At 42.0% G+C, this 20,315-nt stretch overlaps 1 protein-coding gene across 1 annotated transcript; it reads left to right on the plus strand.

Moving 5' to 3' along the window:
• The first annotated feature begins 199 nt into the window (after positions 1 to 199).
• LOC117770187 (E3 ubiquitin-protein ligase RNF19A-like) lies at positions 200 to 20,033 on the plus strand. The gene is made up of 10 exons (XM_034599314.1): positions 200 to 355; positions 8,827 to 9,687; positions 12,989 to 13,197; positions 13,414 to 13,558; positions 13,755 to 13,917; positions 14,665 to 14,779; positions 15,094 to 15,252; positions 16,215 to 16,434; positions 16,856 to 16,999; positions 17,113 to 20,033. Exons 2-10 carry the CDS (start codon positions 9,086 to 9,088, stop codon positions 17,912 to 17,914), a joined length of 2,559 nt encoding a protein of 852 aa, XP_034455205.1. The 5' UTR covers positions 200 to 355; positions 8,827 to 9,085; the 3' UTR covers positions 17,915 to 20,033.
• Positions 20,034 to 20,315: the final 282 nt, after the last annotated feature.

Here is a 20,315-nt window from a genome sequence, read left to right on the forward strand (position 1 = left end):
ACTGTGAACAAGTCAAAACAAAAGTGTATTTTTCTGGTAGGAGCTTTGAATTTAAATTGGATAATAGTGACAATAACAAGTAATTCAATAATTTGTTTACTGTTTAATTGCAAAGTAAATACATTTTTTTACACTGATGTCTCCTGAAAACTTTGGTGTTTTATAGTGAAAATCCAGCCGGAACCCTGACGCGTGGCACCACAGTTCTCTGCCTTGACAGCAGCAGTCGGGGAATGTAGTCAGTTCGTCCTGCGAAGTTTCCTGTGACACATTCTTCTCCGGGCTCCTGGAGACGTGGAGGCAGCGGAGCTTCCTCTGTAGGGGACGCACGGCGCGAGCTGCTGGAAGCTGAACGGTGAGTGTTTCTGCATAAAATGACATTTAAAGCCAGAAGTCGCCATCGTTTGGTGAAGAGATGGCAACAAACGGGAACTTCCTCCTGTGCGGGGCTTGACGAGAGGCTAGCAGCGTTTAGCATCGTTAGCTTGTAAAGTCCCATCGTCGGGACTACAGGGGGCGGCAGGAATCCTCCAGCTTTTACCCTTCACGCGAAGTGTCCGCTAATTTAGACGCGGGTCGTGTTTTGTTGTCGATTTAATCATCTGACGAGCGGGTAAAAAAAAGCCACAGCTCCGCCAGGGAGAAACTCTCCGGGCAGTTAAAGTTGCTCACTTAGCTCCCTGCTAGCCAAATCGGGTTAGCTTAGCAGGCTAGCTGTTTAGCCAGGTGGAAAGTGTAAACAAAATGTGAAGTGGGACTGTGCCCAGCATCAGATGACGTCTCTTTTTTTTTAAACAGCCTTCTCCTTCATTGTTTTAATCGTGTCACTACTCGTAAAGCAGATTGTGTGTTGGAGGTCAGTGGGCTGTTGTTGGGTTTTTTATTTTCCTGGCTGAGACACAGTTTATCCTCGATATCGTCATGTGTTCGGTTTGTTTGCACTCGCGGTTTAAGGATCAACTTCTTTAAACGTTAAACATGCAAACCTTTTTACTTTTGTTCTTATAAATCTCTGGGTCACTTAACTCTCTTATTCTTACCTTTTATTTGTTTAGCGGTTTTTAACGCATTTGTCAATAATTGTGTGTGGTTAAGGTATAACCATGTAATGGTTTACAAATATTGCACGTTACAAAACACTCAATGTCTTTTGTAGCTGCTTTACAAATAACTGATTCGTTTTTAAAAGGACACTTATAAAAACATTTAATATGAATTATTAATCCTTGTCATCCATTTATGTCCCTTTTATTCTCTTAAATTTGGGTAATTTGTAAAGATTAGTGTGACATAAAAGTCTGTTTTATTTTTTAATGTTAATTACACTCAAATATATTAAGTTAATACTGGTTTTAATTTTTAATGGAGATGAGCTTCAGGTTACATTAATATTTCATTAAATGAGTTTGACTCGTGCTGTTGCTAAACACAAGTATCCTTCAGCAAATGGGAACAATCACCGACATTGTTTTTCTGTTGTCACTTTTATGGCACAGTCAACATGGGTTTTCCTGAGTAGATATCGTATCAACCGCTGGGCACAGTCCGTCTGTATTTACTGTGGGACTTTTACAGCTTGATCGCTTCATTTATCTACGCCGTCCTCACCTGAGCTTTTCTGTCAATGAGTCACGGTGCTTTGTTTCCTGCTAACAACCTGTTACTGTTTAACTGGACCAATCTCAGCCTCGCACTCAGCCAATGATACTGAAACAAAATTTCATGCATAGAAGTTTGGTGAAACTTCAGGATTCGAGTGTAACTGCCGTGTCATCATTTATCACCACATTGCTTAATTCCATGTTTTTTATTTTTGCTGCTGAAAGGACATTTGGAAACATTGCACAATGCCTTATATTGCTTTATATACTAGAATATCAGCCCAGAATTATACTTCTTTGTATTTAAATTCCTGTTTAAGCATTTTAATATACCAGAAACTGGTTTGTAAAGCCATCACCCGCCACCCACTCTCAGCCTAGTTTATGGTTAACTGACCTAAATTTGGTGACCACTTATGCAGGGGCCATCCGGTTCATAATGAAACGTCTTTTTCCCATTTACATGTCCACCTGTAAGATCGATATCAATTAGTAAATTCAGTTGTCAAATTTGAGAAATCCATGTTTAAATTCTTGAGGACGTTCTCTGATGTTCACCTTTATGGATGGAGAAGGTTTTTGCCATTATAGCCAATGAAAATATTTGATCTAAAGCTGTTTTTGTGTAATTCAGTGTCCAACGCTCCTCTGTCATTCATTTGACATCGACACACAAGACCAATGAGTTGTTATGCGAAGCAAACATTTGCTTTTTTGCAATAATCGACAAGCTCGGGGCCGGTTCTAGACTTTGACTGTTTGAGCTAGCAAACATTTGTGCACCAGGAACACATAGCGGACATTTAAACTTTGTTTTTGAATTCTTTAGTTACGATTGGTCTGTAAAATATGTGTGGTTTTGTTATGTGGGACCAATGAGAAGAAGTGTTCTCACAGTTTGTGGTTATCTTGACATTTTTGTAAACCTATCAGTAAACATGAACAGCTGCCCGGCCTCAAAGGCAACTGAAGATTTGACGATTTCAACATGATACGAGCTGACTAATAAGATCAAAAAGCTCTTTTCAGTTTCCCACACATCTCTTCAAATTTTCTAGTTGAATTAATTCAAACACTGTCAAATCAGTGGCTTTGATTAAACTGTGAGACGAGCGCTGTCGATGTCTCTTTCCTCCTTCATGTAGCACAGAATGGAGCAGGGCTGTCACCGCCATCACACCCCCCATCTGCCTCCTACTCCCCTGCTGTTTGGGGTGAAAAGCCTGTTGCAGTAGAGAGCGTCTGGGCGTGTCGTGGTCTGAGTGGGGCGAACGAGTGAGGTCAGGTCGTGATGTAATAGATATATCGTTATTTTGCACAGCCATGGATGGAGTGGATTCACCAACTACTTATTCGGTCTTGCTTGAAAATTAATTTAATCTAGCATTTGGTTCAGTGGTTTTCTGCAGGCAGTCATTATTCTAAATGGCTTGACTGTTCTGGTTAAGACGAGGACAGTTAACCTAAGTCTGTATTGAGTGTGGACCACAGCGATGCCACAGGATGGAACATTTTCCACTGGGTGATAAACTTACGACAACATCGGTGTTACGGATTAGGCCAAACATTTTAAAAGAGAAGACGTGTCCGCTCAATATGTGTAGAGCGACTCGGCTGCTCTGATGTGACTCTGCTGCTGCATGGAGCAGACATTTTCAGTTTAGAATTGTAGCGTCCGACTAAGTTAAGACAATTAGTTGGCCATATATATATATATATATATATATATATATATATATATGCAATTGGCATTTCCTCATACAAACATAAGTCTATTTCTTTATTTGGCACTAAATAGAGAAAATGCAAAATAATAAAACCTCATGTTCAATTAGCTTTTTTATATGATGTACCTTTTTTTTTTTTTAGTGCCATAAACAATTCATTTGCATCATCAGTTGCATCCTCACCATTATTGTCAGTGACATTTGAATAAAACTGTTGCCTCATCGTAATGTACCAGATACAGTGGAAAAGTACCCTCCTCTGTTGGCTTGGAATCTGACTGTTTAGTAAACAGTGCTAAAAGCAGCCTCAGAGGTATTCACTCCACTGTCTCCTGTCCCCACTATGTCCAACATCACACCTTATTATTATACTGGGGCTGACAGATGAAAGACTAAACAGAGATTCATTAAGCTACTTGGTTGTGACGATGTCCGGCTGACAGAAAGTTGGCCTGATGAGTGCAGGCCAGTCTAACAATAACTTTTTATTCCTATATGAACTTGTTCAGAGGAACGGGGCTTTAGAATATTGTAGCAGTTTAAAAACGCTGAAATATAACAGCTAGATAAACAAAAAATTATGTAAAAAAAGTGGAATTGTTTGTTGTCACTTGGCTGTTCCTCTGTACATAGTCGTAATAACTGGCTGCATTGTCATGATCAGGAAGTCTGTCCTCCAGCTGGAATGTCAGCGGAAATTAGTGTACGTGATGAACACTTTGCAGAAGAATACTTTGACTGGTTTGAAGTCGTGGAAGCCGCTCATTTCACGAGCGATTTCTTTGAAACTAGGAGTTTTTCAAAAAAATCCCACCGTCACCTAAATTTAGACTGAAGCGTTGAGAAACCGCAGAGCAGTTTTTTTCTTTATCGACTTCCCACCACAGAGCACTGACACGTTTATTTAACAACTATCAAATATCCTGCTGAGTATTTGTCACAGTTCTTTATTAACAAAAGTTTAAGCATATTGTTGTGTAGGTTCTATTAACATTTCAGATTCTAGTAACTCTCAAATATCGACATTGGATTAAGAAAACCAGTCTTGGACAGGTAGTAATCAAACGGCCGAATCACTGTTGCGTCTCCATTCTACATCCAACATAAGGAACCCAGGTTACACAAGTACCCTAAGGTTACAGTCTGACATATATACTACAACATCAACAACTGAATAGTCACTGTGACTTTCATTTAACTGTGAAATTAAAACATTTTACTTGATTTAAACCACATCATCTTGTTGTTGTTAATTTTTCTGGGACACTGAGAGATGACAAATCTAACTGTTGTGTGTTAATTGTTCAAGGAGACGGGTTTCAGGTCAGCTGAAGGTTATATATATTTTTACTGGAAAGAAATTGCATGCAGATGTCTTCACTGTGAGCCTGTTTTATTTAGGCTTCAGCTCTCCTGTTTACTTTGGAAATGATAAGCCTTGCGTGCAACATTGTTAGTGTGAATATTCAGGAAAGGATGTTTCTTTTGGAGACAGGCATGTTCTGTTTATGGCTTATTAATAGTCCGCAAAAAATTACAAATGGTGCTCGTGAAACTGGGTTAGACACAGCGGCGTGCAGTCATAGACGTGCAGCACAAATTGTTCCATTGCAATGTGGTTATACACCTTATTGTCACTTTGTGAAATTACAGGCGATGGTAACCTGGATTTATTTTGTTTATTGCAGTGCTGGAGCCAACATGTTATTGCTCAGTGGTCTGCAGGGCTAAACTTGTTAAAACCATTACTGCTTTAGACTCAGGTGACACGTTTTGTTGCTATTTTTCCCCTCATCCATCTTGACACACAGATTATAGTGTGACTTCCTAAAAAACCTCAACTTGGTGACCTTGCATTGACCCGATTCTCCAGAAGAAAACCACCGGTTTGAATCATATTACAACGGTAATCATGATAATAGCATCAGCCGATGCAAACTCTTTGTAGAGCGGACGGAAGGTTGAAACCGTTTAATCTGCCGCGGTAGGCTTCGTGCCCTGGGGTTGTCTCAGGAACTGGGACAACATCCCAGTGTGTGAGCCGTGGTTGCATGTGATTGCCTTAGAACTTGAATACATGCATGTACATACACACAAAAACACAATCGCACACTGACCACAGTCACATGGAAAGTCCCAGTCACTCACTCTCAGTCAGTACAGAGCTGAGGCTTTTCCAGTTTAATTACTCCTGGGGAGTGTAATTTCACATCGACTTGTGGGTTGCTTGAAATTGCTCCTCAGTCTTGTTAAAGTTTCCTCTCATGAACGTGATTTGGGGGTTTGGACTTTTATGATGAGCTTTGTTATGATGTGGAATTATAGTGTGAGGACATCATACTGCAAAGTTATCTTCATGCCTCACCAAACCAAGCATCCTCTGTTTCCTTGGTCATGATACAGCTCAGAGCCAGGGCACTCAAGTGTAGATTGTAGAGATCGTTCTACTTGACTGAAGGTATTTAAAGATTAAAGATGTTACCTGATAATCTGAAGATCCTATCTCATAAAGGTTTACAGGCGTCTTGTCTCCACCACGAGACACAATGTGTCCAGTGGCATCAGAAGGTGGTTTCCCACCAAAAGATCCAGGAACATTTAATGTCCTGAGAAACAATGACCTTTTCATTTCCCTCGGGTGAAAGTTCCTCCAGCACATGGTGATTTGTGTTTCCACAGCGGGGCTGAAGTCGTGTGACTATTAGAAGAACTTAGTTGGCTGACGTATTAAAAGCACAATCATTTTTGTGCAATGCAGAAAAGAACAACAAAGCCTGAACTTCTGGTCCATCAGGTCTAAAAACTCCAGCTGATCCATTTAGATTATTGCTGGGCACAAACTAAAAGCAAAACTAAGTGTTTGCAGACATGTAACAGCGCAGAGAGAAAACAGTCAGTTGACATTCGGTGCTAGAAGCCAAAATCAGGAAGTTCATGAGACTTAAGAAAGTACAGCTTCCCGAGCAGGGATGTTTTTCTTTTAGGAGTTGAATCCCCGATGAATTTGATTCAGCCCTCGGTTTCTATGGTATAAACTCTGATAGAGGAACTGAGATTTTCAAAAAAAATTCCTTCTCCTCAGGGAAACTCCGGTATTGGGACTTTTTTTTGCCCCAGGGAGCTTGGCTCAGGGCCCTGATACAACTTGAGTTAAATGATTGAGTGATAATCCTTTATCGTCTGACGCATGTAAAGTTTGTCTTGCCTCACAGCAGCAGCTCCATTTACAACACTAGACATACTAAGGATACACACCATCCAGTCATTTCTTTCACTTTGTTTAACATGGCATGATAGGGCATTAGCCTTGGCGGAGGCACGCACTCTCCAAAGTGGCCTTCTAGGTACTTTTAGGATCGACTGGTGAACAAAATGTGCTTCAGTCTGACATTGTTAAACGATTATTCACCAGCCTTCAAATGTAACTGTGGAATCCTGAGTCATAGTGTTTCTCAAGGGGGTTTTCCAAAAAGTCTTTGACCAGCTTTTTTAAATTTGGTGGAGCAGTTTTGACTTCAAAGTAAAACTACTTGTACCACGTAGTACTACAGTACTGTATGACAAAAGTAAAAAACTAAACAAAAGGATTTGTCTACTGCCTCCAAATGACTTCAGACACTATGTGGACATACTCCATGTGATCTTTCCAGGACAACAGATGGCCGACCACACCCAAGTATTTGTATGACCATAGCCGTTTGATTTTGAGTTTTATTAGAATCAGATGCATTACACACTGTCTGATGTGTCATCTCATCACCACACATCACCTCGTCTTACCCCTATCGCTGAAATTTCCGATGTGCTGACTTTGGTTTTCAAATGTGACTTTAAAACTTTCCTAGTCATTTAAAACATTATTCTTTACAACTTGGCTTCGACGCTAATGGCTCGATGAGATGCAATTATGGTTGACAGGCTTTTTAATTCACGTTTATCTTTAGAACACAGTTAACTATGCACATTCCTCCAAGGCTTTTGGAACGACGAGGCCATTTCTCTCGTTTTTGTTGTACACGGAAGTACAGATATCTTCCTTTTATGCTGGAGGCCATATTTAGTGCTTCTCAAATGTGTCAGCAGCCAGTTTAGATGGATCACATTTTACAGCCAGCATCAGATGGACTCTCGAGTGCACATGAAGTGACCACTTGTGATAAGATCCTGGGGAAACTGATCACTGCTCGACAGAAAAAACCAAATCAACACCTAGCTCTATGTTATTCTATTCTTATTTTTACATGTATTTATTCTGCCCTTGAGCTACTAAAACTAGAATTTCCTCAGTGGGGATCAATCAAGGATTACCTATCTAACTTATTTGGATGATATCGAAGGGGAAGGACACTCAGCTTTATTAAATGTCCAGAGAAGTGAAGTTCTTTAAAAAAAAAACTCTTAACACAGAAGTAGCTGTAATAAAAGTTAACTTCTGCCTGCTTGACATCACGAGGAAAGAAGAACCGCAGCCAGTCAGCCAGGTTTTTAGCTTATGAGACTGAGCCTTTGCGAGATCGCTGCCCCTGTTGAGATTTACTGTCGTCTTGTTAATTAGCCACGTCTTGGTTTCCTTGGTGCACACACAAGCAGAGAGAGAAGTCGGACAAAGTGGACATACTAAACATACATTGAATGTTTCGAACTGGCCTAAAAAAACAAACAGGTATTTAAAGGAAAGTCTGTCATAGCTTACGTGCGTAAAGCAGGTTTTTTTTTTTACAACTGGAATCTTTGTGTTGTAAAAAGGATGATGCAATTTATTTTCAACATCTGTTTGGATTTAAAAACCTTGAAAACACACTTTCCTCTGTTCAGTTGTCTTATTGGCTACTGCAACTAACTATTTATCCTGTTGACAGGTTAACCTGATTAAACGCACATATACTGCACTTTGTACATTATGGCGGCAGCACAGCCTCGGGTGTCACTGATGAAATCCGAGGTTGTGTCCCTTTCTGAAATGCAGGGAATTTGTTTGTCAATACTTGAAGTTCCCTCGTATGTCTAGTGTGGATGTAGGTCTGCACTACAGAAACTCTGCCCCCCTCAAATGATGAGTTATCCTGAAGTTGTTCACATCGTAAAATACGAACATGTGGGAGCACTTGAGTGTAGAGGTGCGGCCGCACAGCTGTGGCCACATCTGAGATCTATCGTGGAAGATTTGGACTTGTTTTGTCCAACACTTGACTAATGCACACTCTGGGGAAAGCCTGCAGTTGTGTATGCAAGCAGGCTAATATGCGTACGTGGGAGACATGCCTGATGAAAATGTCTGCACTCTGCAAAACCTAATTCAAGGGATGTTCTTGCTTTATAGACTTTGCTGATTAGATTTTATCATATCTTAACTGTCGTATCCCCAGGAGAGAAGTTGTTTAGCTTCCTAAAGAACAGGTTTTGCATTTTGTTTCTGTTTTTGCAGCAGCGCATTAAAAGTTAATGCATTTAGCTGTGGTTCGGTACCTTATTTTCTGTTGTTCTTCTGTTTCTCTCAGGTTGGTGTCCCATATCTGAGCATCTACATCCTCGCCCCTGCATCACTGTGGTTTACACCTGGAACAGACCACACCACGGTCTTCAAAACCTCCTATACTAGTTTCAAGCCGCAATGTCCTAGCTAACAGCTGCCCCGCTCCCTTCCCCAATCACCCTGTCCCTTCAAACCCAATCCCTCTCCCCCCTCCGCTCTGCCTCATCTCCTCTCCTGATGTGGTAATTTCTGGTGCTAACACCAACACAGCTCCTTCTTGCACGATGAGCAGCCTGCACCAGCAACATCATGGCAGCACAGGCTCAGAGAGAGATCTTCAATCTGCCACCTCCTCTGTCAGCCTCCCTTCGATTAGAAAGACCCCCAAGAAGCGCCGTCTGTCCCTACACGCGCTGTTTGGTCGGCGGCGGCGACCTGACCGCGACCCCAAGCGCAAGACCAGGCCTCTGCAGACTGGATCTGGAGTGGATGCCGTTGTCAGCACTGAAGTTGTGCAGTCAGAGACTTTCCAAGATAAAACCTCAGAACACTCTATACCGGGCGTAGCGTCAACTTCATCAGTATCAATATCAGAGAACCTGGAGTGCCCCCTGTGCCTGCTGCGCCATGGACGCGACTGCTTCCCGGACATCATGACCTGTCACCATCGCTCGTGTGCGGACTGCCTGCGACAGTACCTGCGCATTGAGATCTCAGAGTCTCGCGTCAACATCAGCTGCCCCGAGTGTGCGGAGCGCTTCAATCCTCATGACATCCGCATGATCCTGGGAAACAGAGCCCTCATGGAGAAGTATGAGGAGTTTATGCTGAGGAGGTGGCTGGTGGCTGAGCCTGACTGCCGTTGGTGTCCTGCCCCGGACTGTGGGTAAGAAAATGGGATTATAAAGTTCACTCGGTGACTAACATATTTGAACAACCTGATTTCTACATAAAAAATTACTTACAAATATGAATAACGCCAAGCAGCAAAACGTACAACAATTTATTTAATCTATTTTATCCAATCTGCCATAAAGGTTTCCGGTCTGTGAGATTATTTCCACAAAATCTTAACATTTCAGAATCTGTGTTCCACTTACCTTATGCTTGATGTTCTGATATAACCAACACACGGGTCCCAAAATAACAGTAAGCAGCAGCATCAAGGAAACTCACAGGCTGTAATCTGTCCTTTTGAAGCTCACCCAGGCTTTTGCATTGATGGCGTGTGTTATAAATAACTCGTAGAAGTGAGAGAGCTGTGTATTCTGTCAGCCGAATGAGTCATCCGTCATTTTTGTGCTGCTAATAGAATGTAGAGGGATTTTAAATACACAAGTATATTTACCAGTGAATAGGGGCTCCGACGCAGTTTGAATAATATGAATACATATTCAAATTGTAAAACAATAAAACAAGTCATAAATAAGCATATTTACCAAAGTGGATTCCGAAGACAGATTGGGGTTTGGTTAATTAGAGACTCGATATGGTCTGAAGGTGTGAATGTGTGTGTGAAAGGTTGTTGATGGACGGATGGATAAAATGAGGTTCTGCAAAAATTCCCTTAGCCACTTTATAAAAAATGCACATTTGACTCGCTTGTTACTTTTCAGTTAGAAATGATTTATTTCTAACTCAGACCCTGTCACATGGAGGTGACGGTGGAGCTGAGGGTCAGTTCAGGGTCATGTGTGTTTGGTAGAGAAGCAGAAGTTTGCTCAGAGCGGCCCCAGCTGAGGCTGACATAACACTGTCCCTGCTCAGTAGGTCACTCTGCTTCATGTTGCTCATTGCCCCGTGTACTTGTGCTGCTCATCCACACTTGCACCCGTCTGTGTTTTTTTACCGCAGGCGCTTGTTGGACTGGTTTAATTAACACTACATATGTATTCATCAGCGTTGTGGTTCAGTCGCGCCCTTTCCCTGTCTTAATGATGGCTGAATTCAGAAATGGTTTTACCCTTCACTCCCTCTCATGGCTTTGTCTCATCAACACTGCTGACCCTGTCTGTTCGAAGAATGGCTCTTTCATAAGCTTGTTCCAGCTCTTCTTGCTCTATTCCTCCACACAGTTCAGCTCTGGCTCCCCGCCCCACTCTCCACTGCTTAATGCCCTCGCTGATGATTCTCGTGTAATTGCACTCATGAGTTATTGGGCTTTGTTGTTCAGCTCTGCGGATATTAACTCCCAAGAATCCTCTGCATGAGGAAATAAATCCTATCTATGCACAGGGAGTCCTGACCTTGCAGTGGCGTCATACAGAAATGTGTTGTTACACTGAAATATATATATGTGAGATAGTTTTAACAGCAAAAGGTCGACTTGGAATCTCTCCCATCCAGTTACAACTGTCAAACACCATTTGGCATCAGTTTGCTTCACCAAGGTGTTACTGCAGACTGTCTGCAAACTGTCTGTACGGAATGTTTTTTAGCTTCAACACACACAACGTCCCCACAACTGGACTGTCGAATGTAATCTAGCAGGGTGGGCACTGTGAAATTATAATGTATTATTAATAATAATAATAATAAAAAAATAAGAAGAGGTTATGTTGAGTAAACTGATCAGTGCTGATACCAGAAACCATGAAACCACCAAAAATATGATGAGTAATTATTATATTGTTTATAATGAATTTCTATCAGAGCATTTTATGTACTCCAATCTTACTTTAGTTTTATTAATTTGTTACAGAGGAAGGAAGACACTTTGTGGTGGCAACCTATTAAAAGAAAATAAAAACATAATTTTGCTCACTAAAAATCAGTGCTCGAGTTTTCACTCTTTTAAAAAAGTGTAATCGAGCTTGTATGCTTTTATAGGAAATATTACATAATGTATGAGCCAAACCATGCAGACATTGACAGAAAGAAGGTCATGATGGGTCATGTTTTCTAATATAAATTCTGAGTCACTGCTGACACACACTGACCAGCTCTGTTATAATTTAACTCACTGTTGCTTGTCTAGTATCACCTGAGCATGTCTATTTGATTAAATGCTTATCTCATTTGAACTAAGATCTTTTCCCAGTTAGAAGGTGTGTGTATGTGTGTAGATGGACCAACAGACGTGGTGTGTGTGTGTGTGTGTGTGTCAGCTGATGCCATCATTTCTATTTGTTCTAAATCTTTTCCAGGGCGTTTGTGCTGACTTGAATACGCAGCTCTTTGTCGCTGTAGAAATGAAAATAAGTCAATAGAATTTTTAGCCGTAGATTCTGTGGTGTAGCATACAGGGTCTGAGTGGATCAGCTGACGGCTTCATACACACACACACACACACACACACACTGGGCCTCTGTCTCACTATAGAACTGTAACAAATTGTCCACTTTATCCGTCCACAAGTGTTTGTTTTTCCTTATTGCCTGGTTCAAATTTTCCCATGATGCCTCTGCTGTGGGAGCCTGAATGGCCACAAGAGTCACAGGGTTTAGCTGAGGTTGTCATTATATATACATACATATTATATTTATAGACCAGGTGCTCTTTGGGCCTTCCCACAGTATCTATGGTGTTTGTTTCAACAACAAAACTTTGAATGTCTCATTTTATCCAAACCAGTGAGACATAAGTCGCTTTATGAGTCAGAAAGCGACTTAGTTCTGCCTTTCATTTTACTATTCAAAAAATAATACGGTCATTTATTTGAAGCAATAATAGTGTGAGGTCATGAATGACTGCTGCAACAATGGATGTTTGTGGTACCTGTTTGTCAAGCTGCGTTAGAGTTGTGTGCTTACAATAATAAAGCAGTTATTGGAAATTCCCTCTCCGCTCCATCCTGCTGTGCAGTTTTCAATAACAGCTTTTCAATTGGGTGTTGCAATGATTGATGAGCGACACCATGGTGACATGCGCTCATGCAGAAATGATTGTGCCCGTATTGATTTACTGTAACAGAGCTTATAGGTGGAATCATCATGGAAAGTATGTAGCAGCTAATTTCCTGTGTTTACGTAACCAACACATTCCTGACGATGTTCATGTCACCAACTGTGAAATCTTGTATTTATGCACGTTAGATATTTTACCCACCCAGTTTAATTCTCCTGCACTGTTCCTGTACTTGTCGTTTTACCCCTGCTGACCCCTGGTGTCGTGCTGCACTACTACACCCGTGCACTCCTACTGGCAACTATTTAAAAAACACATTGTCTGTATTGTTCCTCTCTCAGTTATGCCGTCATTGCGTTTGGCTGTGCCAGCTGCCCAAAGATCACCTGTGGACGTGAGGGCTGCGGGACAGAGTTCTGCTACCACTGCAAACAGCTGTGGCATCCCAACCAGACGTGTGACACGGCACGGCAACAGCGGGCCCAGCACCTCCGGCTGAGGAGTTTCAGGTCCTCGTCCCTCAGCTACAGCCAAGAGAGCGGAGCTGCAGGTAGTTTAGAAATAAAGGCCCTTAATGCAAATGCACATGGACTAACGTGGCCAGTTTTTAGGAATTTACACACATAAAGAATTATCACGCACATCTGTACCTTCAGCTGACGCATCACATTTCTTTGATTCTCGTAGTCGAACATTAAAGGTTTCACAGTACACAATATGCACTGTAAAAGTCTGCCCTGTATTAACCTCTATCATCCTCCTCTAGGTGATGACATCAAGCCATGTCCTCGGTGTGCCGCCTACATCATCAAGATGAATGATGGGAGCTGTAATCACATGACCTGTGCTGTATGTGGTTGTGAGTTTTGCTGGCTCTGCATGAAGGAGATCTCTGACCTGCACTATTTAAGGTGACACAAACATAAAGTTGATGAAAACTGCCCTTTTACCTTTCTGTGTTTCAGCTGACATTTGACTTCTTTTACATTAGTTTAAGTTCTTATTGTTTTAGTGTATAATATACTCTCTCACACATGCATGCATTTCTGTCTCTCAGTTTTCCCCTGACAAATCTTCTCCTCTCTTTCTCTCTCTCCATCCTCTCAGTCCGTCAGGCTGCACCTTCTGGGGAAAGAAGCCCTGGAGCAGAAAGAAGAAGATTCTGTGGCAGCTCGGCACACTGGTCGGAGCTCCTGTGGGTATCGCCCTTATTGCCGGCATCGCCATCCCCGCAATGATCATTGGCATCCCAGTCTATGTGGGCAGAAAGGTGAGAGCTACCTCCAGACAGCTTAGGAACATGTAATAGGGGAACAGAAGGTACAATTGTACTTGTAGAGTTGATTTTTAAAACCCAACTAACTGTGGACACAGAGTTTTTCATTCCAGCATCTTAAAACTTTGTCTGTTTTACGTACTTGATGCCTTTTTGACTTGTTTGTAAACCGAAAGCGAGACGAGGGAAAGAAAGAGATGATTATTTTTCTGATAGTGTGTACAGGAGGGGCAGGCAGGGTAGAAAATAACCGTGCTGGAAACCAAGAGATGTGAAATCACTGAAACAGATTGGTTGACTAAAGGCCCATCGACACCAAGAACGATAACCATAACAATATATTTTAAAGATCAGATGTGGGTGGCTGAGTCAACACCACAACTAAAACGACATCAACAGGTGTGAATCACATTGTGAGAATTGCTTTCACTGCAATTTGATGAACGAAAGAAACACTTTCAGTCAACAGCCCAAAAACACAAATACAAAAGACAGTGAAAATAGATCTGAATTTACTGGGGATCACATGTGAACCTGTTCAACGTGGCAGATGAGATTCTGGAGAGATTCATCATTGAATAAAATGTGTATAATCTAATCCAGTTTGTTATGAAGCCATATATCAGTTTTAAGATGTGAGGAACATGACATGGACAATATGATCTTTTGTTGTTTCGCAGTCACATCTTCTCATTTTGTGATTGAACCCTTTAAGGCAATAAACACATCTCCTCCCCTCAGATCCATAACCGCTATGAGGGCAAGGACATCTCCAAACACAAGAGGAACCTGGTGATCGCAGGCGGTGTGACGCTGTCGGTGATCGTGTCGCCTGTGGTTGCTGCCGTCACTGTTGGTAAGAAAGAAGTGTTTTTGTTCTCTCTCTCTCTCTCTTTTCCCCTCTTGTCTTTCTCCACCATCTGTTTCTCAACTACACTTAAATTATTTACAGGGTTTCGTTTTCTCAGTGGCTCAGTAGTAGAAAGTGAACACTGTGGAAAAGCTTCACCTGGGGTTTTGAATTGAATTGTAACATGTCATCTTTCTCAAAATGTGAAATGTTTTTAGTGTTTGGTGAGGAACATGTTATATACACTGTATTTGGAGTCTACCACTGACCCACAAGGAAACTTCTGCTTTTAAAGTGAGTGTTTACGTTGTGCTGTGTAGGCATCGGTGTTCCCATCATGCTGGCTTATGTCTACGGAGTCGTCCCCATCTCACTGTGTCGGAGCGGCGGCTGTGGAGTGTCAGCGGGCAACGGCAAAGGGGTGCGAATCGAGTTCGATGACGAAAATGACAACATAGGCAGTGGAGCTGCAGCCACAGGTAAGTCTACTGGTAAACCGACGAGGGGAATTTGAAAGTGATATAGTGAGTCTGCCAAATATATGCAATCAAAACATGTTGGGTGAAAATAAAACTACAAACACAGGAAGGTAAATAATGATCTGCTTCTATACGTATCAAGTTGTTCTCTTTAATTCATAAACATGTAGTTGCTGTAGACTGGCGCATGTGACCTTTTTCTTAAGGTCTAAAATAGAAACGGAGTATCTGGAAAACACCGAGAGTTTTTAGCAACCAGGAGGTTTGGTATGTGTTTGCATTGGCATGAAGAAGCACACTTGCGTCAACGCCCTTTGTCTGCTCATGCAGATTATTCATAGCCCACAAAATGCCAGCACTGTTGATGTGAGAAGCCGATAAGTGTTGGGAGTTGTGTGATGGTGTCAAACGACTGGTGCAGTGTCAGTGGTTTCTCCTGTCAAGTGTGTGTTTGTCAGCATCAACCTGGCGGCTGTTTGAGGTTGAGCCCTCTTCTCTCACCTCGTCGGTGCTTGAGGAAAGGGACCACGTTTCTCACAGCTTCTCTGAATGATAATTAAAAATCCACGAGACAGCAGGGAGGTGTGAGACATGGCGGCACTTATTCACACCTTAGAATTCATCAATCTGTTGTTTCATGACTCTAAGTAAAGGCGGTGAAAGTAAAGTCACTGGTTAAAGTTAAAATAATAAACTCAATTTATCTTCTGCTTCTTTTTAGCTTTTTTTTCAGCTTGAATCATTGAAGTCATTGTGCATTTACAGTCACTGAATACAAAAATACTTAAGATTTCTCAAGCAATTAATTGTTTTCCCTCACGGTCATGTGGTGTCATGAGTGTCATGCTTTGATCAGGGTCTGTGGGTTCATAGGGATCATCTGTGAAGTTATTTTTATCAGACACGCCCGTCTGTAAATTCAATGAAATTACTAAATCCCTTTTCCGTCCTTTCCTCCACAGACACGACCTCGGTGGCAGAGACGCGGCTCAACAACCCCAGCCTTGGCGATGGTGCGAGCGTCGGCGGTCTGACGGGCCTGAGCCTCAGCGTCAGCGGGAGCCACATGGAGCGCTGCGGCATGAGCTCGGCTCAGCGTGACAACATGAGCGACAACGCCAGCACCACAGCGCTCGCCGGGACCAGCATCACTGGCAGCCTGTCGGGCAGCTGCTACAACAGGTGAGAGACTCAACCTCATTGTCTCTGCTTTGTTATACATTCTTATGGTTTAAATTACAGCCACGGAAATTGATTGAATAATAAACATGCGCTTGATTTTGATCCGAACAAATGTTATTATATGACTTATTTCATGCAGGTGTATTTAGGATTTTATAATAACTTTTAAAAAATAGCCGTTACAAAGTGCTTCAGAGGGACGGCCAAATAAATTCAAGAAAACAAAACAGCAAAGACAACAAGCAAAGTAATACAATATGGTGTTGAGTCATAGACAAATAAAACATATACATAATTTAAATGTTGAAAAGAAAGAAAGGGGTAAAAGAAACATAAGTAACTTATACATTGTCGTTCAATCATATTTCACTTGAGTTCATGTTGTTGTCTCGTGGTATTAAATGTTTTGTTCTCTCCCCAGGATGGAGGTGCAGGCTGACGTCCAGAAGGAGCGCTGCAGTCTGAGCGGAGAGTCGGCCACCGTCAGCCTCGGGACAATCAGTGACAACGCCAGCACAAAAGCCATGGCAGGATCCATCCTTAGTGCCTACATGCCTCTGGAAAGGTCGGTAGTCAGAACAGAAAAGATATTCCTCCTACAAGCAGCAAGTTTTCACAGTGTTAAAAAAAATCTTATTATAATACTGTTGGTTAAATGTGAGTGGTTTTATTTTGCAGAGACAATAGTCTGGAAGTTCAGGCAGACGTGGAGTCCAAGCAGGAGAAGGTGAGATACTGCAGCGCCAGCAGCAGCCTGGATGAAGCTAGCTGTAGCAGTAGCACCGCTGGTCTCAAAGGAGCTAGCGGTGGCCCGTGTTCATGTCCGTCCACCTGCTGCTGCGCTCAGCAAGACAACCACTGCTGCCCCTCACCTCCCTGGACGAAGGAACCCTCCACGTCGGGGGGCAAAAAGAGCAAAGGAAAGCTCTGGAAAAGAGTCAGCGGCAGCAAGGGAGAAAGAAGAATGAATGAAACACAAGGAGATATGGATGCTCAGCTCCTGGAGCAGCGCAGCACCAACTCCTCCGAGTTCGATTCCCCATCCCTGAGCGGCAGCCTGCCCTCAGTGGCCGACTCGCACTGTAGCCACTTCTCGTCCGAGCTCAGCTGCTCAGACCCCGAAACCTCAAGACCAGCTCATCCCCTCTGCTCCGCCCCCATGGACCCCCACGCTCATCACGCCGCTGCCGCCGCCTTCATCGACGTCGCCCTCACACCCATGCCTGAGGTAGAGAACGACCGCCTGGAGCACTATCCGTCTCAGCGCAGCCACGTGGCCTTCACGCACCGTCTGCTGTCCGCTTCTCCACCCGCTTCGCCAAAAGAGGGAAGCAGCGGGACGTTTCTGTACATCAGCGAGGAGAGCGTCGGTGCCATCGCGGACCCGGAGGTGGAAGAGAGCGCGACAGAGGGCAGCAATAACACTGCAGCAGAGCCTGAGAGCCCGACGAGGATTCACTGTGTACAAACAGATATCTGAAGCTTTGTCACCGGTGCTCGCTCAGTTATCAGCCTTATCACCTAATTTCACTCTTAAACCGAAGCAGCCGATTCTTCTTTGGAAGCTGGTGGTCGAGTTTAATATTATACGATATTTGTATCTGCTGCGAAGCAGGAATATTACGTGAATGTGAGACTGTAGAGTTACAGAGAGGTTTGAGGTGGAGAGAGATTTGTGAATAACCAAGTGAACGGGAGCACAGTCAAGTCAGAGCAGGTCGTTGGGTGCCATTTAGAGGCACGGTGTGTGAAGCTGGAGCAGCAGGGCCTATAGGAGGTAGCGCTGAATGTACGTGGACAGGTGTAAAGCAGGTTATCAGGGTGGTGAGATACTACAGGAGGCTGTTAATCTACCCAGCTATTCCCTGAATTATTGTCTGAATCCAGCCTCCAGTTTTTACCCCTTTCTCATACTTGGAAGAAAAAAACTGAAGCTGGAGAGCAAGTCAAACATCTGATATTCCTTTCAAAAGTAAACTGAGCTGCTATTATAAATAAAGCGTCACCGGCTTTTCTCCTTCGTCACACCTGCAAAAGTCTGATTCCCTCCAGGGTTTTTGCTTGAATCAGGGAGGGAGACGCCATCACTGTGGTCCACCGCTGTGCCACCGCTTCATTCTGTGACTTCTTAATGGTGAGAAACACCACAGGTTAAAGGATTGTTCGACCCTCTGTCAACTCGAGCGTCTAAACCTCAACCTGAGCGGGACCAGTCCGTACAGTAGCATATTGTATTTTTTCCATAATCATCTATAAAGAAGTGATTATTATTATTGCTTTTGTTTTAAAATGTGACCCGTATGGTTTTTGGTCTATGTTTTTGCTTTATTTTCCATTTTGGGAAAGTTGTTTTTTAATGTTAAAGCCCTGTGTTGGGTCCAGTAAAAATGGTTTTGAGTAAAATCGGGCGGGAATTAAGTTGAAAGACTCGAACTGTAGCCCTTCATTTTTATTTGAAGTTAGTTTTTAGACTGTCTGAAGTGGTAAAAAATATTTGTGGTTGCAAATGTAACCAATTTTTCACTACATTTATTTTTCACAGCCATTTTTAGTATTTCATTTAATTTGAGAGGCGTATTAAACAAAAATTCCATTTACATTATTCCTTGTAAACTGAGAAATGCAAAAAAACAAACTTACCGTCTTTATATTAGTGTAGCATTTCTTAAACATCACTTAAACTGGAACACTGTCCAAGTGACATGTATTTGCAATAAAAAAATAAAGCTTTCAAGATGTGTCCGATCAAAGAAACACATCTAGACTTATTTCCAAAAAACAGTTTCTTGTGCCACGAGAAACTCTTCTTTAGTATTAGAGCACATACATCTGTCGGTGGTTTAATATTCACTAATGAATGTACAGTAATAATGTTACAACTTTGATTCTCCCTTATTAACATCTGAATCAAAATATAATTTTTTTTAATCAGACCGCCGGTCTTTTCTTAATGATTGATGCAAATAATTTTGTATTTGATATCTGTTGGACCCACAGTGCCTTTTCAGGGGGGAAAATCCTTTGTATAGCGTTTTTATTTTTACTTTCATTTCCTCGTTCTGTGTGTCTTCAAATGATAAACATAAAAATCATAAGAAAATGACAAATGTGAAAAGGTTTTCCATTAAATCCACTTTAATACATGATGAGTTCAGTCCATGAAGTTAAAGAAAAAAAGACACCAGCTGACCCGACAATGCAACAGTGGAGTGAAATCTAGTTTGGGGGCATTACTTTAAATCTTTACCACCAAAATGTGTGGAGAACATTTCTCTTAAGTAGCCAAAGTCTCCGAGTTGGTAGAGGCAATAAAACCCTTTTTATCCAAAGCAAGTTGCAGCACAAGTATCTGAGTGAGGTGAACTAAACTACTTCTGTGTTCAGCAGCTGCAGGAAATTCCCACCTCATTTATGTGAATGAAAAAAATGTTTGATTCCAGTGAGTTTTATATTATTATTTGAAGACGAGTACCAGGTCTATTTTTTAACTTGGTCAAAATCAGCGTATGCTATATTTCGAAAAGTATATATTTCCTAATTATTTGCTTTATAATGTGCATGTTAATGCATATCCTTAAACAATAAAATCCTCAATCAAGCTTTGTTGTCTATTTGTTTTTTTTTGGACAAAGAATTGTTGCAGCTGGAGCAGTTTTGGTGAAAAGCATAAACATAACTATATTTAATTTTGACTCGTTTCCTTTTAGCTGAGCATTTGGTTACATCTTCAGAACTAAATGAACTTTTAATAAGACGGGCACATTAAAGCGTACACATTGCACTTTATTATTTACATCTGCATTCAATCTATTTACATACAGTACATGCTTTTACATTCCAAGAAGCAAGACAAACAATGTCTGGAACGCTGGAGCCTCGTG

The sequence above is a fragment of the Hippoglossus hippoglossus genome, chromosome 11 (genome assembly GCF_009819705.1).
Source record: "Hippoglossus hippoglossus isolate fHipHip1 chromosome 11, fHipHip1.pri, whole genome shotgun sequence".
In the NCBI taxonomy this organism is placed as follows: domain Eukaryota; kingdom Metazoa; phylum Chordata; class Actinopteri; order Pleuronectiformes; family Pleuronectidae; genus Hippoglossus; species Hippoglossus hippoglossus.

Bases quoted from the DNA above. Each gene is read 5' to 3' on its own strand.
- LOC117770187 (XM_034599314.1), top strand. From the start codon at position 9,086: ATGAGCAGCCTGCACCAGCAACATCATGGCAGCACAGGCTCAGAGAGA. The intron at 13,559-13,754 runs GTGACACAAACA...CCATCCTCTCAG, and splicing joins TCTGACCTGCACTATTTAAG to TCCGTCAGGCTGCACCTTCT. The intron at 14,780-15,093 runs GTAAGAAAGAAG...TGTGCTGTGTAG, and splicing joins GGTTGCTGCCGTCACTGTTG to GCATCGGTGTTCCCATCATG.